This window comes from Macrotis lagotis, chromosome 7 (assembly GCF_037893015.1).
Source record: "Macrotis lagotis isolate mMagLag1 chromosome 7, bilby.v1.9.chrom.fasta, whole genome shotgun sequence".
In the NCBI taxonomy this organism is placed as follows: Eukaryota; Metazoa; Chordata; class Mammalia; order Peramelemorphia; family Peramelidae; genus Macrotis; species Macrotis lagotis.
The window spans coordinates 97,144,372-97,172,255 of record NC_133664.1 but is presented as its reverse complement, the minus strand read 5'-3'; the positions used below and the strand labels follow the sequence as shown (position 1 = coordinate 97,172,255).

Sequence of the window (27,884 nt, the reverse complement as noted above, 5' to 3'; positions counted from 1 at the left end):
TAACCTTTTTACACAACCTAGCATCTAGGAGTATGTTCTACACTTAGTAAGAAGGAACGTGCTAACTTTGAATTTGAAGGAGCAACCTAAAGTTCTACAAGTGTTTGAGAATTCTGTATCTAATTTATATGTTTAACATATTACTATGTTTAATTCTACCCTGAATAATTTAATATATAATCTCTATAATATTTGTCATTCAAGTAGAAAACATAACTCCAAATTTATAAATGAGGAAAATTAAACATTACAAAGTGATGTGGCTTTAGAATATTTTTCCAGTCCAATGAATTCCAACTTCTTCAGAACTTGTCATCCATAACAGTCCTATACTCAATGTATGAATTGCTATATTCCTTCTCAAAAGATTAAATATATCAGTGTGTGTGTGTGTGTGTGTGTATATATATATAATTTAAATTCTCACCTCTATCTCCATGAACTTTTCCATCATAATTTTTTATTAATTCTTCAATGAAAGTTCCATCCTGATCAAGAACCTCATCCCCCATATAAGGAATGTTATGTAAAACTGTCTCATCTTCCACCTAAAAGTAATTAAGACATTTAAAAAGCCAGTTTTATCCCAAAGTAGCAAAATAGAAAATCATTAGATGCTTTTTTTTAAATAGAACATTATATGGACATAGTTCTGGGGTTTATCCAAGTATTATAACCCAAATCTAAAGCAGTCATGTTATAAAGACAAAATTCTAAAGAATTTTTTCACTAGTCAACCAAGAATTACTCAGTGGCCATTTTGGAAAAAGCAGACGTAGTATCCATGGAAAGCTGTTAAAGGAAAGCAGATAATACATGGAAAAGATCTAAACCTGTACTAAGGCAGAAAAAAAATCAAAACCAATTAAAGTATCTCTAAATGATCTCCATAATAAAAATCTCTAAACTTTTAATTAAAAACCTACATTTTCCAAGTTTATATGACACAAAATACTAATGCAACAAAAAAATGGACAGTCCTTTAAAGTTTATGGCAGCAGGATATCACCTATATATAAAACTATAGACTACTTACTTCAAAGTGAAGAAATAAACACTTTAGTATTAGGATAAGATGTGTATCAACTGAGTGAAGTTATTCAAGGAAGGCTGAATGAGGAATGTGACTTTGTAGCCAAGTTTGGAAGAAGGAGAGGGCCAAGGCTTAGCACAGGGATCAGGAGGAGGAGGGCACTTTGGGAAGAAAAAAAACACAATAAGAAGCAACTCATATGCAAAGGACAGAAGGCAATTTTTTGTGGATAGAGAGGAAAGCTCTCATCTGGGAAAAGCAAGAAATAAAGGTAATTTGATGAAGAGAAACAACTGGTGGAGGTCTTAGTCATACATGTCTGAGAAATCTAGCTTGATGGAGAGAAAATGGGAAATCACATCAGATTTCTGAGTGACAGTTCCCAATTTCAGAAGACAGCTGTGACTACTACTGTCATCAACTCTATAGCATGGCTATGTATAAATAGTGCAGACTTAAATTGGGGACTAAACAATAGGCAGATTGACTAGGTAGCCATAGTAGTCATATATGACTATGGTCTGGGATCTATAGCTAGGGTGTAAAAAATCAAGAGGCAGATTTTGGGAGCTGTGAAATATAACTTGGTAAACAATTAAATATAGATGGCCAAAAACAAAAGAGAACTAACCAAACACTAAGGCTATAAGTTTGAAAGTTTACAAGGATGATGTAAGGATGCCTTTCACAGAGCTTAAATTAAGAGTCCAGGAGGTAAAAGTATGAGGTTAGTTTTGAATATCATCAAATAAAAAGTCAAGCTTTTGCCATATTCCCCTACAAGGGCTTTGAGATTTGTATCAAAAGTTCTGTTTTCTCTCTCATTCCTTCCTTTCCAATAATCTCCTTTCTCTTAGAAATTTAATTTTTTCTGTTTGGAAACTAGGACTGTGACATATGACAATGATCACCTTTGCAAATAAAAGAACTCCCTAGTACTAAAAAAAATTCTATTATGTGATAAAGTAATGCAAATCTCACTGTGTTAAGGGGAAAAAAATATATGCATCTTTTTTTTGCAAGGCAATAAGAGTTAAGTGACTTGCCTGAGGTCACACCATTTTTCAGTGTCTGAGATTGGATTTGAACTAGATCCTCCTGACTCCAGGGTCAGTGCTCCATTCATTGCACCACCTAACTAACCCCAAATATATGCATTTTAAATATAATGTTTGATTGAAATCTCGGACTGTTAGGTCCTTTCAAGATTAATTTCACGGAAAGTGAAAATATATCTTTTTTTCTCCTCTTTCATCAGATTCTTCTACAATCATTTTAAGATTCTAAAAATTAGTTTCTGGAACATTACCAAAACCTCGTGCATTTGAATACCACGAATTCAACTTTAGGGAAAAAAAATAGAATAATGTCTATACCTTTGATCTACCATCTTGCTAAATAAACCAAGAGTATAAACACAATTTAAAAATAAATTTTTATATCTCCTGAGATGTACAAGTACAGTAAAAACAAAACATTAAAAAAACAATTGGCAAATTTATTAATGCTAATCTCAGTTGTTTTCTAAGATTTAATCTACTTTCAACTATATCATATGAGAACAATAGAGCTTTTTCTTCAAATAGCATATTAATTCAGCTTGATCCCTAGGCTCCCTTTCAGCTAACATCCCACCTCAGGTGAATATGGTTTCATAAGGTAGTGTTGTCAAGACATTTTTCACATCTTTTTTTTTAAGGTTTTTGCAAGAAAATGGGGTTAAGTGGCTTGCCCAAGGCCACACAGCTAGGTCACTATTAAGTGTCTGAGACCGGATTTGAACCCAGGTACTCCTGACTCCAAGGCCAGTACTTTATCCAGTACGCCACCTAGCTGCCCCCACATCTATTTTCAATCTAAAATTACACAATGATATTTATGTTCTTTCCATTCTGATAGAAAAATAATCTAAGGAGAAGCTGCCATAAAAATATCATAAAGTCAAAATCTGAGGTTTGGGTTACTCAGCTAAAATATAAAATAAGCATTATTTCTTAGTACACGAAACTTTTATAAAGGGTAGTACTGGGGCGGCTAGGTGGTACAGTGGATAGAGCACCGGCCCTGGAATCAGGAGTCCCTGAGTTCAAATCCAGCCTCAGACACTTAATAATTACCTAGCTGTGTGGCCTTGGCCAAGCCACTTAACCCCATTTGCCTTGCAAAAACCTTTAAAAAAAAAAAAAAAAGGTAGTACTAAGATTTTCAGAAAAAAAATTTCTATGTAAAGCTGAAAGGTGAGTAAGAAAAGGAAGGAATATGCACAGGCACACACTACATAAAAAAAAACTGGTTGCTAATGATGATGAAATATCAATTCCTAGTTGTTACATACCATGTCTTAAATTTTTGATACTTCCAATTGAGAGATATATCCAAATTGAAGCATTCCTTCTATAGGTTGCCATTTATCCTACATAGCTAAATATAGCCTCTACCTAAAATATTTACTAGTGTAACTGCAAACTTTGTCTAATTCAAAATCAGGCAAAGCAAATAAATACCTTTTATTTGTTTAAGTTGATATTTTATTTTTCCAATTACATGTTATGAAAGTTTATAGCAAATAAATACTGATTTGTAAAAACAAAAAAATCTCAGAATCATTTCAAAAAAGGAAGTATAGATTAAAAACCTAAAAATCACTAGAGGAGCTTGAAGTTATAATTTAAAGCCCTATTTGCTTTGTCTTTTAAGTAACAAAAACAGTTTAAAAATCAATCCACTTAGGGGTGGCTAGGTGGCACAGTCAGGAATACCTGAGTTCAAATCCGGCCTCAGACACTTAATAATTACCTAGCTGTGTGGCCTTGGGCAAGCCACTTAACCCCATTGCCTAGCAAAAAAAAAAAAAAAAAAATCAATCCACTTATTAAATATCTATTAGTATAATACTAATTTAATAGTTTTAAGGTAAAAAAAATCAGCTTTTGCTGATACACTATTACTTAATCTATATGCCAAAAAAAAAAACCAAGACTAAATGTATTATCTCTATTAAAAATGTTTTCTTTCATTTACAGGCTTCCTTTACTAAAGTTTTCCTAAAGTGTTCATTTTAGAGATTAAATATTTGACAGTAAAACCTGAAGACTGAGAAGACTAAAATATCAGGAACTATTTCCAACTAGAGTTCAATTAGAATAAAAACAAATTAGCCCTAAAATTACAATTTAAGTCCACAAAAAGTAAGCTTCATATAAACAGTTTTTTCCTGAGATTCAATTTACACATAACCTATAAAATATGTCATTTAAATAAAGTGAAGCAACTCCATAATAGGGAAAGCTGGACTTCTGATATAATCCAACTTAAGAATAGCAAAAGTATCTTTCACATAACTATCTATACAAACATTTAATTAAGTTTCTTTCATTTCTGAATTACTCAATTTCAATATAGAGCAAAAAGTATCAAATTTACCTTATTATTATTATTATTAAATTTACCTTATTATTTAAAAAGATGTTAATAGGATTTAAATTTGAATTAATAGGCATTATGGCATATGAAACAAAAGGCCAAGCTTGGGGTCAAAATAATCTGGGTTCAAGTCCCCTGTGACAGATTCAGGTCACTCAATTTCTCAGTGTCCCCAGGCAATTCTCTAAAATACATTGCAGAATAGTTAAACTGCTTATCTACATGGATAGGGGTTTCCTCAACTTTCTTAATGGGAGTACTCTGTACTGATGGTACTAAGAAAAGGTTAAAGGAAAGGGGTTTTTTTAATGTTAGGTTTAAATTTTAAAAACTATTAAGAATGTACAAAAAGAAAAGTACTGTAAAATATCTGATGTTTAAGAATAATTTTTACTGTTGTTCAGTCATTTCAATCATATTCAATTTTTCATGACAGCATTTGGGGCAAAAATACTGAGTAGTTTGGCATTTCTTTCTCCAGCTCATTTTACATATGAGGAAACTGAGGCAAACTGGGTTAAGTGATGTGCCCAGGGTATATAACTAGTATGTGTCTGAGGCTGCATTTGAACTCAAGAAGATGAGTCTACCTGACTCCAGGTCTGGCATACTATCCACTGTACCACCTTTTTTGTCCTAGTAACAACAATTGTAATATTAGCAGCTAGCATTATATAGCATGTTAAAATCTGCAAAGTAGTTTATAAATATCTCATTTTATCCTCGCTTGGCTATCACTAATTACAATTTTACAGATGAGGAAACTGAGGCAGTCAGGTGACCAGATGTTAATTAATATTAATTAACCAAGTATCTAATATAGAATATGGACTCAAGTGTTCTTCACTCTAGATATAATCATCCAGCATCTGTTATGCTGTCTAAATATTAACTAAAATTAGAAGTTCCTAATAAGAGCAGGTGTAATAACTAACTTGGAGTTAAGATTCAAATATAATGATAGTGTGCTACGGGTGTGGATTTGATTAGCTAGCTTTATCTTTTTTCCCAAGGTCATGTTTTTATGCTAGGTTTATTTTTCCAAACCTTCATTTAGAAAATTATAAACATCAACAAGCTAAGAAAAGCCCTTAAAAGACACACAATTAGAGAGTAGTAACAAAAAAGAAAAACTAGGCAATGGAGATTCTAGGATGGTCTTTTCTGAGAAACTTATACAGACCAATTAAAATTCACATTACAGCTTTTAATCATTTTTTTTAGGGTTTACTTGCCTTGCTCACCTTATAAAGAGAATATGAAAATTACCTAAGTTTTAGGTTTATATAAAGTTAGCTTAACATTTCATGTCGATGAAATACAACATTACACTTACCATAAAATTCTGCTGTAGAGGAGACCAAGAATACATTATAGGTACTGAGGCAACAGCATTCAGAGTCTTTAATGGGATGACTTGTTTTGGAAAATCCAAATCACTGGTCACAGAACACTGAAACAGAAAAAAATTCAAATTTATTCTTCTAAAGGTTAGTGAGTTAATTTAAAGTAAAGCAGCTGTCATTATAGGCATCAATTTTATTTTTTTATTAAAGATTTTGAGTTTTACAATTTTTCTCCAAATCTTACTCCCCACCCCACAGAAAGCAATCTGTCAGTCTTTATTTTGTTTCCATGTTGTACATTGATCCAAATTGAGTGTGATGAGAGAGAAATCACATGCTTGAAGAAGAGATAGCAAGATCAGACAATAAGATATCAGGTTGTTGGGTTTTTTTTCTAAATTTAAGGTAATATTCCTTGGTCCAACTCCACAGTTGTTTCTCTGGATACAGATGGTATTCTCCATTGCAGACAGCCCCAAATTGTCCCTGGTTGTTGCACTGATGGAACGAGCAAGTCCATCAAGGTTGAACATCACCCCCATGTTGCTGTTAGGGTGTACAGTGTTTTTCTGGTTCTGCTCATCTCACTCAGCATCAGTTCATGCAAATCCCTCCAGGCTTCCTTGAATTCCCATCCCTCCTGGTTTCTAATAGAACAATAGTGTTCCATGACATACATACATATACCCCAGTTTGCTAAGCCATTCCCCAATTGAAGGACATTTACTTGATTTCCAATTCTTTGCCACCACAAACAGGACTGCTATGAATATTTTTGTACAAGTGATGTTTTTAACCCTTTTTCATCATCTCTTCAGGGTATAGACCCAGTAGTGGTATTGCTGGATCAAAGGGTATCCACATTTTTGTTGCCCTTTGGACGTAGTTCCAAATTTCTCTCCAGAAAGGTTGGATGAGTTCACAGCTCCACCAACAGTGTAATAGTGTCCCAGATTTCCCACAACCCTTCCAACAATGATCATTATCCTTTCTGGTCATATTAACCAGTCTGAAAGGTATGAGGTGGTTACCTCAGAGAAGCTTTAATTTGCATTTCTCTAATAAGTAATGATTTAGAGCAATTTTTCATATGGCTATGGACTGTTTTGATCTCCTCATCTGTAAATTGCCTTTGCATATCCTTTGACCATTTGTCAAAAGGGGAATGTATACCCATCAATTTTAAAAGAAATGCTGCTATATTAAGTAATTTTGAAAAATAAATTTATGACATGGTAAATTTCTTGAAACAAAAAATATTTTTAAAAAATCCAGTTAACCTACATTAACTGAAGAAAATCTTATAGGCCCTCAAAAAAAACTATTTTTTCCCAAAATATCCAACCTTTCCCTTACCTACCATCATTAGCATTCTTACATTTTATATTAACAAGTCTTGCTCCAATCTAAAACTTATATTGCTATATCTTTGGATTGTCAACAAAATTGATAAATATGTTGGAAAAGTCCAAAAATACGTACAATATGCAATACTTAGAATTCCCATCTCCAAAAAAGGGTGGATTGAGAGCATCCTATTTCCCCTTTCAAGCCTTGCTTGTTCTTTATAATTTTGCAACATTCTTTTTTGATTTTATTGTGTGGTTATTCTTTCCATTTACATCATTAAGAATGTTTTCTTGGGACAGCTAGGTGGTGCGGTGGATAGAGCACCAGCCCTGGAGTCAGGAGTACCTGAATTCAAATCCAACCTCAGACACTTAATAATTACCTAGCTGTGTGGCCTTGGGCAAGCCACTTATCCCCATTGCCTTGCAAAAAAAAAAAAAAATGTTTTCTTGGATCTGCTTATTTTATTTGGGATCAGTTCAAAGAGATCTTTTCTGTATTTATATTTGTCTATATCCATCACATTCATTTCTTAATAGGTACAGTAATATTCTGCTGTATTCATGTACCATTCTAAGAATATTTTTAAAAAATGAAAATTAAGGCTTTGGTAAATCTCTTCCTTAGCAGATTTATGGAAAGACAAAGACAGGAATTACCCAAGATGAAGGGGAGTGGAGAATTGTCATCAGTAAGGTTTCAGACTCATTGAAGTATTGAATGGCATGGAAATTTAAAATATTTTAAAGTTTTTGTTGAGATGGAAGAAAAATCTCACTTCTAGATTATATATTATCAACTGAATTCTAAATATACTTCACATATGTAATTTTAAGACTATGAATATGGTTAACAATGAATTGTTACCAGAAGTTTTTTATATCATTCATACACCATGAGTAATAAACAAAATGACCCAAATTGCAGGCCCTTAAATGAAACATCCCATCTCCTGCCTTTGTCTTTACACAGGCAGTCCTCCATCTTTCCTTCTTGGAATGACCAGTGCCCTGCAAGGCTGATCTCAAGTATCTCCTACATGAGGTCTTTCTCTCCTTGCTACTGTCTTCAGAAACTACTGGCTATTTACTTTGTTCATATCTTGTATTTACTTATCTATTTACATGCTGATTCTTCCCAGGAAAATGTATGCTCCTTGAAGGAACATATTGGTTTCAATCTTTGTATCCTCAGAGTGTACTACAGTACCTTAAACATAGGGGCAACTAGGTGGCGCAGTGGACAAAGCATGGTCCTGGAGCCCAAATTTGACCTCAGATACTTGATACTTACTAACTGTGTGACATTGGACACCACTGCCCCCATGAAAACCACCAAAAAAGTGAGAAAAGAAAAAACATTAGACATTTCATAAGTATCTGTTAAACTGACTTAAAATTACTAAAGGAAAACGCTGCTTTAATTTAACTAACATTCTTAATAAGGAAATGTCTATAAAGTTTTCTATTTTTTTCCTGTGATAATGTATCATCCCTGACTTACACATTTACATCACTCAAAGATCTAGGAACATTTTTGGACTACAAATCTCCATAAAATATCACTTCATCAGATGTTACCTTTTCCATGAGATCATTATGGAGAAATTATTCCCTTCCAGGTCCCTCTAGAAGATTGAGCAAGGAAGAAAACTTATGAAACTTTAATCAGTACTGGAACAGGGAGGAAATCTGTAAAAGTTAACTAACAATGAAATGGAAACAAAGCATACTAATAATTAAGTAGGATTTCTCCAATGATGGAGAGAATTATCCCATGCCAATTTTAAAAGCAACTATGTGCTTAAAAACCTTGGGAGCCAGGAAGGCCAAACTGAAAACAGGAGCTGTAGGAACAAAAGAGCAAAAAGTTCAGACGAAGATCAGAATACAACCCAAAAGATCTCAAGAGGAATATATCTAAAAGATACAGCTGAACTGTTCATCTATGCAAAAAAAAGTTTGTCCTTCATTCTCAAAGACCATGGGAGGTGATGCCATGACAAGCACGTGAATTGGATTTGAGTGAAGGGGGCTGGGGGCAGCTAGGTGGTGCAGTGGATAGAGCACTGGCCCTGAAGTTAGGAGGACTAGAGCCATCTGGGTCCAGAGGTCAGATATGGGTCAGGACAACTGGAGATGGTCCTGGATGCCAGGCAATAAGGGTTGTGACTTACCCAAGGTTACATGGCTAATATGAGTCAAGTGTCAGAGGCTGGATTCAAACAACTATCCTCCTGATTCCAAGATCAGTGCTGTGTTCACTATGCCACCTGGTTGCCCTCATGCAAAAAGGATTACTAAAATAAAAGGAAAAGTCAACAAGAAGTGAAGAGGAGCCTACTATTTTAAACCTAGTCTCTTATCAACTCAACAAATCACTAAATGGCAATCTTTTGTGTTTAACAGGGTGACAGTCATGCTCCTCAGGAAGCAGTAGAACATAAGACTGGATGGAGCTTAGGAAAATTATCAGAAACTAAGAATTTCAAAATATAGTGTAATATCTGATGACAGACTAAAAATAGTTGCAATTTCTGTTGGTACATAACTCTAATTTTCAGTTTTCTCTGAAAATTGGAAGGGGAACTAAGGAAAAGAAGAATCACCAACTAAAAATAATGGATTGACCTAGAATTCTGGGTCTTGAATTCAAAGGGAAGTGGGTTCCTGATCATGAATTAGAAGTTTAAAATCTCACTAAAGAGGATCAAAACTGACAAAGAAAACACAGGTCCTATTAGAATAAATTATACTTTCTTTAAGGTAAGCAACAAGAATAACTGAAACAAAGTAAGGCAAGTCACATCCTAGGTAGTAAAAGGTAGTTTAAGGTTCAGTTCTGGGTCGAAACATTTCCTACCTGAAAAATACCATCTACATAGTCTTTTTGATCCAGGGACAATATATCATTATCCATCTCATCAAGTATAAAGCAAGTGCTTAATATAAGTACAAGACACTGAACTAAGCAAAAGAGCTGCAAAAAAAGGCAAAAACAGGATCCAAGCCCTGGAGAACAGCAACCTGCAGCCCGTGGACCCCACTGGCCCATTCGCCCATTGTAGGAGGGTGAATATTGGGGGCTTTCATGGAGAGGTATCAAAGTGGCCCCAGTAGCACTGTAGTGCATGTGGATGGTAAGGGTTACACTGTATTCATGAATGGGTATTAAATTCTGTATGTATCCCTGGAAGGGCTTTTTTTTGGTGATTTAGACCAGAAGAGCTAAAAGGTTGGACATCACTGTACATTCTAACAAGCAAATAATTATATACATACTATATATATAATCTCATTCATTGTTTCTTCTCAACTACTCTGTGATATCTAACCTAGATTCTCGCTTATATTAAGCTGTTTGTACACCTGTTAGTTCCCTGAATGAATCACAGAATTTTTGTTGACCCCCCCCATGACCACTTATGGCAAACTATATAACTGAATACAGATCCTCAATAAGGAATTACCCAGCCATAACTGGAAGATTTCTAGTGTGGGGATACCCACTAACTCCCCAGTTAACCTATTTAACTTTTAGACAGCTCAAATTCTCAGGTTTTTTTTTAGTTTTTTTTTTGCAAGGCAAATGGGGTTAAGTGGCTTGCCCAAAGCCACACAGCTAAGTAATTATTAAGTGTCTGAGGTCAGATTTGAACCCAGGTACTCCTGACTCCAAGGCCGGTGCTCTATCCACTGCGCCACCTAGCCTCCCCATCAGCTCAAATTCTTATGTCATTCTGAAACTTCCTCTTCTGCTCTTTGTTCTTATCCTAGGAGGGGAGCAGAACAGAATGAATTGGGGATAAAGCATTTTTATTTTCCTTATCCCTAATGGACGTAGTGATGCATGATAGGTATCTTCAAATATTTGAAAGGCTATTACATAAAAGAGGAACTAAACTTGTTTTCTCTTATTCTAGCAGTCTAAACTAGGTAAAAATTTCAGGTTATTATTTCAATATAAGGAAGAAAATGTAGAACTGCCCATTATTACACTGCAGAAGGTTCAACTCATTGAGAAATGATCAACATCCTGCTAAACAAATATAGTCAAGCAAAGGTCAGTCCTTTCATCCCTGAAAACTCCTACCCTGAGGCCCTGCTATCCGGGCCCCCTAGCCATGCATGCTTCATTTCGCTTTCCAGGCATTTCCTCACCAAATTACCTAGCCACCATGGATTTGCTTATAAGTTAGTTTCAAGTCAGTGTATTATTTGGCTCACTAAACTTAATTTTAGCAAAATTAACATCTTTCCATATAGCTTATCATCTTCATCCCCCTTTAATACTGAAGATGAAGCAAGTGAACTTTAGGCAGAGAAAAATATTGTAATCCAGGCAAATATTTTAATCTTTTTCTGTATTTTTATAATGCTCTCCTTTATTAGCTTTGTACTTTCAGGCAAAACCTCTCAACAGTAGGAATGGACCGAACAAAGCCCTACCCCCAATGTACTGATAAGACACTATTTTAAAACAGTCCATCTTTAATCTTTTAATCTTTCTATGGTATGTACTCCTATATCTCTACAGATTCCAGTCCATACATTTTACTATCTAGATTAAAATCATCTGTGCTAGTGTTTTAAAGTTCAAACTGACTTATCCAAAGAAGGGATGTCAAGTTATCATAGCATTCTTTCTCTGGAAATTAAACTGCAGTCCTAAATTATGAACCTGAACTAGAACTAACCCCATCAGACATGTACAAGGGACACTATCTTATGTCACGTGCTAAGCCACAACTTAGTCCCTCCTTGGGAATCGCCCTTACTCCTCCCCCATCCTCTCCCAACAGCTTCCTAGGCTCCCTTCAAAAGGTGTAACCTTCCTCTCTGCCAGGCTGTTCTCATCTGTCCAACTTTGAAAATGTAGCTGTCCTCCTATCTTTTCTTATTAGAATTTTTGTTTGTTTGTTTGTTTTTGCAAGGCAATGGGGCTAAGTGGCTTGCCCAAGGCCACACAGCTAGGTAATTATTGTCTTTGGCCGGATTTGAACTCAGGTACTCCTGACTCCAAGGCTGGTGCTTTATCCACTGCACCACCTAGTGGCCCCCTCCTATCTTTTCTTAAACCTTTCTCTGTTTCGGTAGCTCTTTCCCTCTCCTTTCTTTCTCCTTAAAGAACCCTGTGAATTTACTTTTAACTCTTTGCATTAGGCTGTGAATTAAAATTTATAGCCAGTGTCAGGGAATCATATGATTTCTTCACCAATCAACAAATCCCCAGAGGTCTTTACAAGTCACATCATAGCTGGCTCTGCTCAGTCTTTGCATACTACATGCAAAGTTGGATTTGGAGTTGAGGGTCAGAATTTGAATCTTGTTTCTGATACATAATGAATGACAACAGATAAGAAACAGAAACTATTGCCAAAAGAAGTTATCTATAAAACAAGAAGAACAGACTAGATCACTTCTAAGGATTCTTAATAGCTCTACTATGATCTTACTTGTGGCAAAACACATTAGACTGCTCTCTTGGAATAAACATGCTATCCTCCCTGGCTTTCCCTTCTCGACAGTTCTACTTTCAAGAACTATTTTACCCCCTGCTCTATTTTTCTATTTTGGGGCTACAATTTCTTGCTATATTTCCCTATATCTAAATATTGGACTCTAAATTTATTCCTATTGAATTTCACCTTATTAGATTTTACTTTGAACCCCACATTAGTGTTCTCATTTCCTAAGCATCTTGGATGTTACTATATTACTTTATGTCTTCTTCATGGTGATAATACAATAAGTATTTATATTTTAAAAGTTTTCCTAAAGACATAGACTTTTTAAAATCAGTATGTTTTACTTGCAAAGTGAATATATACATTTCTTAAATCCTGTTGCTCTCTCTCTCTTTTTTTTTTAGGATTTTTGCAAGGCAAATGGGGTTAAGTGACTTGCCCAAGACCACACAGCTAGGTAATTATTAAGTGTCTGAGACCGGATTTGAACCCAGGTACTCCTGACTCCAGGGCCGGTGCTTTATCCACTATACCACCTAGCCGCCCCCTGTTGCTCTCTTCTTTTAGAATGTTCTTCACTTCTGTAATATTTGTATTCCTGTTCTTTATTTTCTCTTTTGTTTCATGGTGAACTTGCCATTGCAGATTTCAATTTTTCTACTCTACCCTTTATTTTTGCTGTAAAGGCCTAAATTTCTATTCTCATAATTGTCATTTCCCTTTTGAACCAATCTGGAACAAGTTATGGTATCATATTCTCCTCAAAATTCATAGGGTCTTCCATTTGGTCAAGTATTAGTCAACATTTCCTTTGTTTTTGAAACATTATTCATAAATGCTATAACATGTTTATTAGATCTAGAGGCCATATTTATTTCTGCTGTTAATGATTTCTTTTTTTTTTTTTTTTTTTTAGGTTTTAGCAAGGCAAATGGGGTCAAGTGGCTTGCCCAAGGCCACACAGCTAGGTGATTATTACATGTCTGAGGCCAGATTTGAACTCTGGTACTCCTGACTCCAGGGCCAGTGTCCTATCCTCTGCATCACCTAGCCACCCCAATGATTTCCTTTTTTATTTAAAATTCCTTATTATATTTAAAGAGAGGTATCAAGATGATTTGTATAGTTTGGGTCTGAGAATTAGAGGGAAATGTGGTGTTGATGTGGAGTCAAACTGCCCCTTGCTTCTCTATTCCTGGCTTTCCTTACAGAAATATTGCACAGTACAGAATGCTGCCTGCAGTACACTGGCTATGTGGTTCCAGAGAGCTTCAGTAGTCTGGAGTATTAAAAAGGAAAGGGAGATTGGGATGAGGGGTTGGATTGAGTTGCCAGTGTTTGAGTGAGTTTAGTGTGGAAGATGGTTCATATGTTAATTTGATTTACAACTTTCTTTTGGATTCTGGTTGTCCAAGATCATGAAGACAGCTGAGTTTCTTTGTCTTTGGCTCACAATTTCTTTTTAGGGAGGTATGAGAAGTCAAGGGGATCAGAGATTTATCACATGACTTAGAAGCCTCATCAAAGGTCTAGAAACAACTGCAGACCAAAAGAACCTATACTGAGTTCATTCCCAAGACATAAACTTTAAAAACCCTTAACATTATAAAAGAAATCAGAAACTCAGAAGATCCTCCCACCCAATAAATGACACTCCTTTCCATATCCCCAAATCTTTTGCTTAACTACTTCCAGTGACAGAGAACTCACAGCTTCATGAAATATCTCATTCCATTTTTTGTACAGCTAATGTTATCAGAAAGGTTTTTCCTAAGTTGGGTCAAAAATCCTCTTACATGGTCCTTATTCTGTCAGCTAGACCACCTTGGGAGGGAGGGGGCAGGTGGAAAGTCAGCTAGGTGGCACAGTTGATACAACACCAGCCCTGGAGTCAGGAGGACCTGGGTTCGAATCTGATCTCAAGACACTTAATACTTACTTAGCTATGTGATATGTGACCTTGGACATAAACCCACTGCCTTGCAAAAAACAAAAAATAGTTTTCAATTTCTGAGATATTTCTCCAGTTAAACATCTTCAGGTCTTTACACTATTTTTCATGAGTTTTGTAACCCCTCATCATAATCATTCTTCCTATGGACCTTGTTAATTGTGGGCCCCCTCCTTTTAAAATGATGCCCATAAGTAAACAAAATGCACCCCCAGCTATGATCTGACCAGTACAGAGAATTCTCATTCTCCTACATATTTCTATTAATGGGGATCAAGATTATGTTAGGGTTTTTGGTAAACCATAACACCTTTTACTCAGAAGAGGTTACCCTACCTTGCTCCAAAGTAATAAGCTAAAATCAATTTCTGTTTATGCTTCCCTTGTCCATGAACAATTAATTTTTTAGCCTGAATGTAGGACTGTATAATCCCGAGCAATTTCATCTTGTTTCTACTCCTCACTCCAGCACTCTGAAGTTTTGTGAAATCTTACTCTGCCCTCTAATACAAACAGCTAATCGTCCTAGCACCATTATCTATAAATTTGATCATTCTTTTCTCCCTCACTCAGTTTTGGAGCACTCCAAAGGAGCTAAATGGTAAATGAGTGTACAGTCCACCTAACTCACCACATTTTGCCAGCACTAGTCCTTTAACTCTTTCAGTGAGGAAGTGCTGGGGCTTTGTGGAAGGTGGGACAGGAGTGCTGACATGATGCCAGAAGTCAACAACAACACTAATTACTTAAATTGTATTCAACTGGTTACACTTCCAGCAGCACTTAAGATTCACTTTTAGGTTTTTCCTGGTGAGGCCAGTCTGCTGTTTCTTTGAGACAGTTTTTACTTACAAAAGGTTATCTGGAGTTGCCAAATGACTACTGACATGTTTTATTTGCTATTTAGTTGTTTTAGATTCATTTATAGAGTAGTTAGGAAGAAACTATGATAAACTAAAACTATAATTGATCGCTTGGCCCAAATCTGGCACAAAATATTCAGATTTGGGATGAAAGAAAAAATTATTTTTCTATACCAAAAGGATTAAAATAACGCCCCAACAATCATTCTAAAAGCTAGAGCCTACAGAGGCATCTAAACAAACACCTTGCTACCAGTACCATTTAAATACTTCATGTTCCTGTAAACACTATCCATGCTTTTCACGTCTTGATTCCAGAATTTTATGACACTCAACACTCTATTGTTACTTGAAAGGGCTTCACAATTGACTGCCAAGACAACTCCATTCATTCTCCCAGTGACTTCCAAACCAAAATACCTTCTGTGGCTCCTATTCCATTATATGTCCCTTATTAGAATGTAAGAAAGCTTACATTATAATAGGAACAGTATCAATTTTGAATTTTATCTCTAACAACTAACACAATGCCTAGAATGTGGTACTTTAATGCTTTTTCATTCTTATATTCATTCACCTATGACTTTATCCAAATCATTCATAAAAATACTGAACTACACATGAACTCAGGTTTTAATAGGCCAATAAAAAAAATAAGAACTGACCCCAGCATTCCTTTAAGCAACATGGTCTTTTACTTAGTGCCACCTATTTAAAGATCCATTATCGGGGCATCTAGGTGGCGCAGTGGATAAAACACCGGCCATGGAGTCAAGAGTACCTGGGTTCAAATCTGGTCTCAGACACTTAATATATCCTAGTTGTCTGACCTTGGGCAAGCCACTTAACTCCATTTGCCTTGCAAAAACCTTAAAAAAAAAAAAATATCCATTATCAAGCCCTTAGAGCAGACAATTATTGTCTGACAAAGAGTTCCACCAAAATAGCAGAGAGGGTAATGTAAGGATGGGTAATTGAAGTTTGTAAAATGGAGAGTAATCAAATAAAACAAGACAAATTATCTCTCAAAACTTTGGACATGAGGGCACTAGAAGTAACAAACACATTAAGTTTCTAAGGAATCAAAGAAGCTGTTCTGAGAAAAATTCCCTTCTTAGAAGTAATAAAGGAAGCTCTGAATCTTCAAGGTACCTGTGGGGTGAACTTGGTCCAAAAGGGTTCCCAATTCAATAATTTCCAGGGAAAAAGTCATTCCCCAATGCAAATTTGTTCGAATAAGACAAGGGCAATTATTCACACTTTGACTCAATCATTCTATCTCCTCTATAATACCCTCTTCTCTCTAGGTTTTCTGGACACCACTCTATTCTGGCTTTTCTCCTTTCTAAACACTCCTACTAGGTTTCCTTTGCTGCATCCTCCTCCAGAGCAAGTCCTCTAATCATAGATCACCTCAGGGTGCTATCCTGGGTCCTCCTTTTTTCCTCTTTCCTCCTCAGTACTATTTCCCTTAGTGGTTTCATTAGCTCCCAAGGATTTAATTACCACTGCTAAACTAATGATTCTTAAGTCTACCTATCCTGCTCCAATGTCTCTGCTGACTTCCAGTCTTGCATATTTTAGAAATCTTAAACTGGACCTTTAGACATCTTAAACACAGTATATGCAAAACAGAACTCATTATCTTTTCCCCTTAAACCTTCTCCTCCCTATTACCTTCCTTCTTACAGTAGAGAGAAACACCATCTCCTTCCAGCCACTCACACTTACAACCTAGGAGTCATCCTGGATTCTTGGCCAAGACCTGTTGATTTCATCTTTTCAACATCTTTCAAATACTCCCCTTCTCTATAATGACACTACCATTGCTCAAGGACAGGTCCTCATCACCTCATACCTTGATTACTTCAATAGCCTACTGTGGGTCAGCCTGCCTTAAGTCTCTTCCCTTTACAATTCATCCTCTATTAAGCCACTAAAATCATTTTCCTAAAACTTAAGTCAGATCATGTCATTCCTCCTTTTCAACAAATTCTAGCCATTCCCTATTGCCTACAGGAGCAAATACAAAATGCTCTGTTTGACATTCAAAGCCCCCTCCCACCTTTCTTACATCTTATTCCTCTCCATGTAACCTTTGATCTAGTGACCCTGCCAGATTGTTCTATAAACAAGACTCCATTCTGAAGGCTTCAGGCATTTTCTCTGACTATTCCCTAGGCCTGGAATGCTTTCTCTCCTCACTCCAACAGCCAACTTCCCTGGCTTTCTTTAAGAACCCACTAAAATCCTACCTTCTACAAAAAGCCTTCCCTAACCCCTTTTAGTTTTCGTATCTTGACTCTCCTATTTAACCCAGCTTGCACTGTCTCTTTTTTTTTTCTTCCCCCATTAGATTCTGATTTCTTTAAGGGCAGGGACTGTCGTTTGCATATTTTATCCCCAGTTATTGTACAGAGTAAGAAGTACTTAAATCTTTGATTGATTGTCATGTTAAAGTAGGCTTTATAAAGACTAGCAGAAGTGACAGAAGAATCATAGTACCAGGAAATCTGAGTACAACCAGAGTACAACAGGGGACCCAGAGTTTTATTTTTTTTAAAGTGAAGGGGGGGGAAACAAAATGAAAGTGCTTAAGAAATTGGACATCCTGAAAGTAAGCTTCTCTGATGCAGAGAAGTTACAGAGGAATGTGAAAGAACTATGCTAAGCAAAAAGAAGGCAGTCAAAGCCAAGGTCGAAAGCAAGGTAGTGTGTCTAAGAAATGGAAAGATTTATATGAGCAGCAGAACCTCGGGGGGGGGGGGGGGGGGAAGAACCTTTTGCTTCATCATCAAGGACATTTATCTGTGATGAGAAACTTTAGAAGCCAGAGGAAAAGCAGGGAGTGAACCTGAAAATGACTAAAAATTTAATCACTATGTTAAATTCAACTGGACAGATCAACAAGGGACAGCTAGGTGGTACAGTGGATAGAGCACCAGCCCTGGAGTACCTGAGTTCAAAGCCAGCCTCAGACACTCAATAATTACCTAGCTGTGTGGCCTTGGGCAAGTCACTTAACCCCATTTGCCTTGCAAAAAATCCTTTAAAAAAAAAAGAATATATACAAGATTTCCATAAATGTATACATGTCATACTACACTTTTTCTACAAATGTTAGGAGTTATTTTTATCTCCAGCCACATGACTGAACAGGTTAAGTTGAAGGAACCATTAAGAATGGGTGCGAGATTGAAAAGAAAAGGGTGGATTCTCAAGTGTATGATCTTTGTAAGAGAAACACTTGAATTTCTAAGCTGAAGTCTCAGCTGAAAAGTAATTACATAAATCTTACAAATCTTCACTAACTCAAAAAAAAAAGAAGCTGGATAAGAAACCCATATAGTTTTATGAATGGGGTGGAGCTATGGATAGAGCACCTGGTCTAGAGATAGGAAGACAGGAGTTCAATTCCCACTTAAAACACTTAGTAGCTAGCTGTGTGTGTGGCAAAGTCATTTAACCTTCAGTTGGCTTAAGTTTCCTCATCTGTAAAATGCGATAGAAAAGGAAATGGCCAACCATCTCAGTATTTTTGCAAAGAAAACACCAAATGGGATCACAAAGAATAGTACAAGACTGAAACAAAAAAAAAGACAAACAAATGACCAAAAGTATAGTTTTAGCAAAGTGTTATTCCTAGTTGACTGAAACCTAGTTGATTTCAGCCTCACTTCAAAAATTTTATTTCAATGTAAATTTTGCATTTTAGAAACAGTCATTTAAGGGTCATTTAAAAAATTAGCTTAATTAAAAACAATAAAGCAGGGCCAGCTAGGTTGTACAGTGAATAGAACACTGGCCATGGAGTCGGGAGGCGAGTTCAAATTTGGCCTCAAACACTTAATAATTACCTAAGCTGTATGACCTTGGGCAAGTCACTTAACCCCACTGCCTTGCAAAAAATCTAAAAAAAAACCCCAATAAAACAGAGCTTTTACAATTGATCAGTTCAACAAAGAAACCTCTAATTACTATCCTAGATAAAAAAAAATTTAGCTATGGAGTTAGAATTCATTAAAAGTCCCATAAAAGTGTAATTAGTAGTACCAATTTCTCTACAGTCCTGTCAACATTAAATATCATCTTTCCTATGTTTGACAAATTAATGAGTATACTGTTATGTTAATCTAAATTGCTTTGTTTTGGTTTTTTTGCAAGGCAATGGGGGGGTTAAGTGACTTGCCCGAAGTCACACAGCTAGGTAAGTATTAACTGTCTGAGGCTGGATTTGAACTCAGGTCCTCCTCACTCCATGGCCAGTGCTCTATCCACTACACCATCTAGACACCCCTATTCTGAATTGCTTTGATTACTAAAGAGGGATTTTTTTTTTGTAAAATGTTTAAGATAAGTCATAAGTTTACTAACAAATTCCTTACATGTCTTTTCTTTTGGAGGACTATTTTTATTCTGAACCTGTCCCAACACAAAAATATTCAATTTTTTTAAAAATTTTCAATAAAAAAATCAAACAAAAATTTAAAATGTTTTTAAAGTGTATATTAATTTTAACAGATTAATACAAATACAAAACAATCTATTTCTATACTCTTCTGTGCATATTTTTCAGATTTCATTATGTTATTTTTGGATAATATGTGTAGTTTTATTGTTTTGCTTTCTTTACACTGCTTATTCCTATCCATATTTATTTGTTTCTTCATATATCATCACGTTAATTTAAACAATTTATGAATTAGTTCACATAAGGGTTCTTACTGTTTCCAGCATATTGATACTATAATATATAAAGCTTCTGCAAATGTTTTCAGATAGTCCCCTCACTTTTAATAATAACTTTAAGATATAATGGTGGGAAGAGAACTGTACAAGTACATGATTTTATGTTTTACTCCATATTACTCTACTGTTTTCTGAAAAGCCTCAACTAATTCGTCTGTTAAATCATTGTTACACTTGAAATTATAACACATTATTTATCAATCTAAATCCTTATTTTACATAAGATTGTTAAAAAAAAAAAAAGCAGTGATGCTAATATCATGCTGTGATTTTTGCTTAGCTTTTTGTTAGGTCTCCCAGGTCTGAAATGCTCTCCATCTTCATTTCCACTTCTCTGGCTTTATTCAAATCTCAATTAAAGTTCCAACTTTAACATGAAACCTTCATTCTTAAACTCAGGGTCTTTCCTCTTAAGATTATCTCCAATTTACCTTGTATATAATCTTATTTTACATAGTTATTTACATATTTTCTCCCTCCCTCATTAGATTGTGAGCTCTTTTGAGAACTGAGATTTGGAGTTTTTGTTTTCCATTTTTGCTAGGCACTTAACAGTGCCTATAGAAAAGGAAATGGTCAACCATCTCAGTATTTTTTGCCAAGAAAACCATGGAATCACAAAAGAAAAAAAAATAGTACAAGACCGAAATAAATGAACAACAGTATAGTTTTAGGAAAAGACATAGTAGGAACTTTATATATGCTTACTGAATGGATTAAGTCTTCTAAGAACAATTTTATTTAATATTATCTAAGAGAAAAACGTCCAAACTGGCCCCAATACCACACAAAATGCTTCTCTATCCCAAGATTTCAGTTAATATTTTTAAGAACCTTGAATAAAGAAAAAAATCACAATACATGAAAATACAATTTAGCTTTTGTTTAACATTCCAAAATAGCTGAGTAACTAAACTGCCCATCCCATTTCCTTCAGGACCACTCCCCCTTACACTATTGTTAAAAAACAAGACCTCCTTTTTTGGCAGCAGTAGTAGCAGTGGCATGCTTAATAAATAATCCTTGTTCAAAAGCCTGGCACCTCCTCTCTTCCACTGACATTTTAATCCTTTCTCCTAGAAGTGTAATAGGTGTAGCTCTATCTGCACTGAGTGAAAAAAGTCTCACACTACATCCAGGACCATCTCCAGTCATTCTTTGATCTCTATCTGACCCCTAGCCCATGATTCCAGAACACAAAGTGAGACTGATAACTTAGCACAGTACCCTTCACTCAAATCCAATTCACTTGCATGTCATGGCATCACCTCTCTGATGTCATGGTCTTCTTCAAGAATAAAAGACAAATAGCACAATTCCTTCTCTTAGAAGAAGTGTGGACACCACCTCATGCCACTTAGATTGGACAATATGACCAGAAAGGATAATGATCAATGTTGGAAGGGATATGAGAAATCTAGGACACTAATGCATTGTTGGTGGAGCTGTGAACTGATCCAACCTTTCTGAAGAACTATTTGGAATTATATCCAAAGGGCAATAAAAATGTTCATATCCTTTGATTCAGTAATACCACTACTTGGTCTATATCTGGGAGAGATCATAAAAAAAGGGTAAAAACCCCATATGTACAAAAATATTCATGGCAGCTATTTTGTAGTGGCAAAGAACTGGAAATCGAGGGGATGCCCTTCAATTGGAGGATGTTGAACAAATTATGGTATATGTATGTATGGTGTATGTGTGTATATTTCTATTAGAATCAGGAGGAATGGGATTTCAGAGAAGTCTGGAAAAACTTGCATTAACTGATGCTGAATAAGATGAACAGGAGCAGAACCAGAAGAACAGTGTATATACCCTAACAATAACATGGGGTGATGATCAACCTTGATGGTCTTGCTCACACCATCAGTGCAATGATCAGGGACAATTTCAGAGGATTTGTGATGGAGAATACCATCTGGATCCAGAGAAGGAACTGTGGAGTTTAAACAAAGACCAAAGTTTTTAAAAGTTGCGTTATGTATTATATAATTTTGCTATCTCTAAAATTTTCTTTCTTCCTTTTGTATCTGATTCTTCTCTCACACCAAGTTCAATTTCTATGTGTACTTTATGGATGCACATGCAAAGCCTACATCAGTTTGCCTTCTGTTGGTGGGGCGGAGGGAAGGGAGGGAGGGAGAAAAATTGTAAAACTCAAAACATTGCAAAAAAAAATGATAGGTAGAAACTATCATTGTATGTAATTATAAAACAAAATATGTAATAAGAAAAAAAAGTGGGGGTACTAGAAAAGAGTTAATTTCAAATTATCACCCTTAATCCATTTCCCATAGCCCACCTTATGCCACCTGCCAGATATTATACTATATGCTTAATGAGAGCAAAGACAAAAACAATCTGGGGAAGAAGAGTTAGAGGTGGAGGAGAAAGACATCATGATGGGGCAGTCAAACCAAGCAGTGCAACTAGTAGTAAATGAAGAGAGGGCAGAGTGCTAGATCTAGAGTCAGAAAGATTGATTTTCTCAGTTCAAATCAGGCATTTATTGTGTGACCTTGGGCAAGTCTTGCCTAGGTGCCTCATCTACAAATGAGCTAGAGAAGGAAATGGCCAACTACTCCAGTATCTTTGCCAGAAAACCTCAAATAGGGTCATGAAGAGTTATGACTGAAACAAACAATCAAAGGGTGCAGAAGCAACAGAAGGTGTGGATAAGGATGGGGAATTTTCTTATAAGTTGGAAAGGAATCAAGGGAGAAATTATATTCCTTAATGTTTTTAAAGAAACTAAAACTGAGGTTTTTCATCTTTTACTATAATACTAATCAATTTTTCCAACAGTATTTATTGAATAATGCCCTTTTCCCAATGTTTTAAAGCCTTGGATTTATTAAACACATTTGATTCTAATTCTGGACTACTACACTGTTTCATTAATCCGGTTTTTCTTTTATCCAATACCAGAAAGTTTGAGAATTATCACTTTGTAGAATTTTAAACCTCATAATTCACATCCTTTTCTCACTCTTCAAAATTCTTTTGATATTTTGTTTGTTCTTCCAAAGAAATGTAATCTAATTATCTAATTCAGTGAAGCATCCATAACTGTCTCTATGTAGACAGTCATTAATCATACTAGATGAGTACTCAAATAATTAATTTTTAATCAATTTCTCCAGGTATTTGTTTCTGATAGAAATGTTGGTGAAATCTGTAGACAATTAAACAACTGGATTTAATAACAATTTATTAAGTATATCCTGTATAAGCCTTATATTAGGAGGGAAACACTGGATTTAGGCACAAACTAAAGCTTATTTACCAACTAAATTGATCTTTTTGTATTTCCCTCCATTCTTTAGAGAGGTAGGGGAAATGAGTGTGAAATATTCACATATTCAAATATTCAGGCTCAACTGAAGGACTGGCTGACAATTATTTAGGAAATCTTTTTTATTTCTCACAAAAGAGTTCATATAAAACAATATAGTAGAAAATGAAGATATGTAAAATAAGAACCATCCATTAAGATAAAAATATCAGGTTCACTTAGAATTTTTTGATTTGTTTAATGAAGTGACAATCTGTAAGAAAGCATAAAAACATTTTAACACCTCTAAAAAAATTAAATTCAAAATGACAAATTAAGAACAAGGCAAAAGTATTAGGAGGGCAGGGATGGGAAAATTAGCCAAGGTACAGCCCCAGACTTTAAAAGGAGAAAAAAGATCAATAAAAAATGAAAAAAATGGGACGGCTAGGTGGCATAGTGGATAAAGCACCGGCCCTGAAGTCAGGAGTACCTGGGTTCAAATCCGGTCTCAGACACTTAATAATTACCTAGCTGTGTGACCTTGGGCAAGCCACTTAACCCCGTTTGCCTTAAAAAAAAAACCCTAAAAAAAAGAATTTAAACAGAAAAGCAAGAGAAAATTTGACAGAAGAGAAAAAAACAAAAAAAAATGTTATTAAGAAATATCTACGAGTCCAACAGTAAGCAATCCCGTTTGCTATTCAGATTGCAATGTCTCAATACCTGTCTATTTTGTTCTTTATGTCTTTTTCTATTTATCTAGTCTTTCAAGGCCAATGCACTACATGGGCTGGTCATATGCTTTCCTGCCACTCATGTCTCAATATATGATTAGTCCATCTTCCTTGCTAATCATATAGCTTTTCATTAATCTTTTCCTCTTCTCTAACACTAAATAAATATGATCATATAATCTTACCTTTCAGTGTTTTATAAGCAAACTAGCTGTTAAAACTACATTTTCTTTTTTCTCTTTTCAGGAAAATCCTTTTAGGCTACTGCTTCTGTAACATCAGCGTCATCATAAGGGAGTTTATCAATCAAGAAGGTGTGTGTGTGTGTGTGTGTGTGTGTGTGTGTGTGTGTGTGTGTGTGTATTTAAATCTTCATTTGGCTTCACTTTTAAACATGAGAACACCTAAAGGAAATGACCACAATCCTGTAGGAAGAACATAGTCAAGTGAAATTTCACTGTAAATAGTTCAAACTTGATACTGGCAGTAAGTTTTCGGTGACTAAATTCTCTGTATCAGTTAGAGGCCCAACACTCTTTTTTAAAAATCAAGTCTATTTTAAAAATGTGACCTTAAATTACTAAGTTTCTTCCTAAGAAATAAGCAACCAAAGAATCATAAGACTTTTAGAGTTGAGAGGGTTCTCAGAAATATACTTAGAGAAATTCTTAGAAACTTTACTTACATAAAAAACTGAGGTCCTAAAAACGTAAATTACTCTATCTTACAAATGGATGGTAAATCTGTACCCAGAGAAAGAATTATGGACTTTGAACAAAGACCAAAGACTATTACAATCAAATCAGAAAAAAAAAAAGCATTATATTATAATGTAATTTTACTATCTCATTCTTTATTTCTTCCTTAAGGATATGATTTCTCTCTCAATACATTCAACTGAGATCAATGTATAACATGGAACCAATGTAAACACTAACAGACTGCCTTCTGTGGGGGTTGGGGGGAGGGAAGCAAGAATGGGGGAAAATTGTAAAACTCAAAATAAATAAAATCTTTCTTTAAAAAAAATAAATGGATGCAAAATTAATGGGTGAAAAATTATGTAAATTTTCAAAAATATAACCTCAATCATTTTTCACCAAAAAAAGTATTTAAAACAAAAGATATGGTTTTTTTCTTTTTCTTTTTCTTTTTTAGGTTTTCGCAAGGGGTTAAGTGGCTTGCCCAAGGCCATACAGCTAGATAATTAAGTGTCTGAGGCCAAATTTGAACCCAGGTACTCCTGATTCCAGGGCCGGTGCTCTGTCCACTGCACCACCTAGCCACCCCCAAGATATATGAATTTCTAAAGAAGATTCAGGGCAGTGCTTGCTTTAATGCCTAAGAAAATAACATGAAAGCAGTACTAAAAATCAAAAATGAACATTTATCCATATTTTGCTATAATAAAATGTGTATCATGCAGACTAAGGAAGCTTCACAACAAAAATATCAACTTGGACACCCTCCAAAAGATCTAAGGGCAAGGGGCAGCTAGGTGGTACAGTGGATAGAGCACTGGCCCTGCAGCTAGGAGTACCTGAGTTCAAATCTGGCCTCTGACACTTAATAATTATCTAGCTGTGTGGCCTTGGCAAGTCACTTAACCCCATTGCCTAGCAAAAACTAAAAAAAAAAAAAAAAAAAAAAAAAAAAAAAGATCTAAGGGCAAAACAACTATAAAAGCTTCTGATATCAGATGTTTTGTTCAACAAAATAAGAAAGGATATAAAAAACAAAATTGTGAGAATAAATATACATGTAGATAAAATGGTAATGTTTAAAGTAAAAGATCTACAAAAAAATAGTAATAGCACTAGATATCTAAGGTTATATTACCAAGAGATCAAAGAAAGAAAAGATCTAAATAAATAAAAATAAATATAGCAATACAAGCTCCAATACAAAACACCAATGTCACTGCAATGCTCTCTTCTAGTTTTACTCAGTTTCCAGGATACCCCTGAAAGATTACCAAAGAAAGAAAGCTAAGAAAGTTATCTATGGTAGTATATGTAAGGGTCAACACAGAACTACAGATCTATCTATGAAGAAAATTAGTGAGTGAGGAAGGAGGTCCAAGTACTGAAATTCTAGAAATTTCTCTTATCAAAGAGCTTCACCATCCTATTTAACATAGTCTTCATTCAAGACACACACACACATGCAAGATACTAGGCTACCACTCACTTTTTAATGCCTTCCTAACAATCACAAGAAATACTTCTACCCCTCCTGATCAATAATGGATTCTCTATTTGTTAAAAGTTATTTGTACCAAATATTATAAGGCAATGTTTTTTCTCACTCAAAAAGTCATTCATAGACATTTGAAATCTCAAAATCAATTAAAAGATGATAAAAATATCTAGACTGCCTGTGAACTTGCATAGACCTTTAAAATATCCATAAAAGTACATATAAACATCATATAGGGGCAGCTAGGTGGCACACTGGAAAGAGCACTAGCCCTGAGGTCAGGAGGACCTGAGTTCAAATTGACCTCAGCCACTTGATACTTACTGTGTGACCTTGGGCAATTTACTTAATTCTATTGTCCACCAAAAAAGAAAAAGAAAACATAATCATCATATAACACTGCAGTACAGATGCCCAGAGCTATATATACTAGGGTCTGATAGAAATTTTATTCCAAGATATCTGAGAGGGAACACAATCTTTGCAGAACTGCAACAAAGAAGCTACTTTTCCATGGATCAACTTCACAGAATCTCCAAAACTTTGAGAGTCACAATAATGAAATGAAGACAAAAGTCAAATCAATGCAGAATTGTAATAAGATATTACCCAAGTACAAACCTGGAAGCCTAACCCCACATATCAAATGAAAATAACAGATTTTCACTCTTTGATGTTGGTCAATAATCTTGCCAAACAAATTTCTGGCAAAACAGCATTAAACCATACATTTTAAAAAACCATAGGGTTTTTCTTTGTTTTTTTTTTGTTGTTGTTTTTTCATTGTATACCCTAACAGCAACACGGGGGTGTTGATCAACCTCGATGGACTTGCTCATTCCATCAGTGCAACAATCAGGCACAATTTTGGACTGTCTGTGATGGAGAATACCATCTGTATCTAGAGAACAAATTGTGGAGTTTGAACAAAGACCAAAGACTATTACCTTTAATCTTAAAAAAATTATCTTATTATGTAATTTTGCTATCTCTTATACTTTTTCTTTCTTAAGTATATGATTTCTCTCTCATCACATTTAACTAAGATCAATGTATACCATGGAAACAATGTAAAGACTGACTTCTGTGGGGGTAGGGGGAGGGAAGTAAGAATAGGGGGGAAAGTGTAAAATTCAAAAATAAATAAAACCTTTCTTTTATTAAAAAAAAAAAGAAACCATAGTTTTCCAAGCACAAGTTTTCTGAGGTTTTGTATCAAAAATGAATATTCCTTTTTCTGTTAGAAAAAAAGACAACACTGTCAACTTCATATATATATATATATATATATATATATATATATATATATATATATATATATATATTCCCTTTCTTCATTGCGAATTAAAACTGTCCTGCTGGCAAAGGGATTACATTAAAATGTAACATCATATAATGGATAACGCAGTATGAATGTTTTCTTTTAATTGTCTTTTAATTTAAAAAATTAAATCAATAGCTACAAATACATAAATACACGTGGGTC

At 35.1% G+C, this 27,884-nt stretch overlaps 1 protein-coding gene across 9 annotated transcripts in view; it reads right to left on the bottom strand.

Moving 5' to 3' along the window:
* EZH2 (enhancer of zeste 2 polycomb repressive complex 2 subunit) overlaps positions 1-27,884 on the bottom strand; it is a 119,260-nt gene that overhangs the window by 23,250 nt on the left and 68,126 nt on the right. For all 9 annotated transcript variants that reach the window (XM_074193462.1, XM_074193465.1, XM_074193468.1 and 6 more), the window contains 2 exons: positions 5,793-5,909; positions 428-548 (listed from right to left, as the gene is read on the bottom strand). In XM_074193462.1, the coding sequence (XP_074049563.1) occupies positions 428-548; positions 5,793-5,909 (238 nt within the window). The remainder of the gene's footprint in view (positions 1-427; positions 549-5,792; positions 5,910-27,884) is intronic.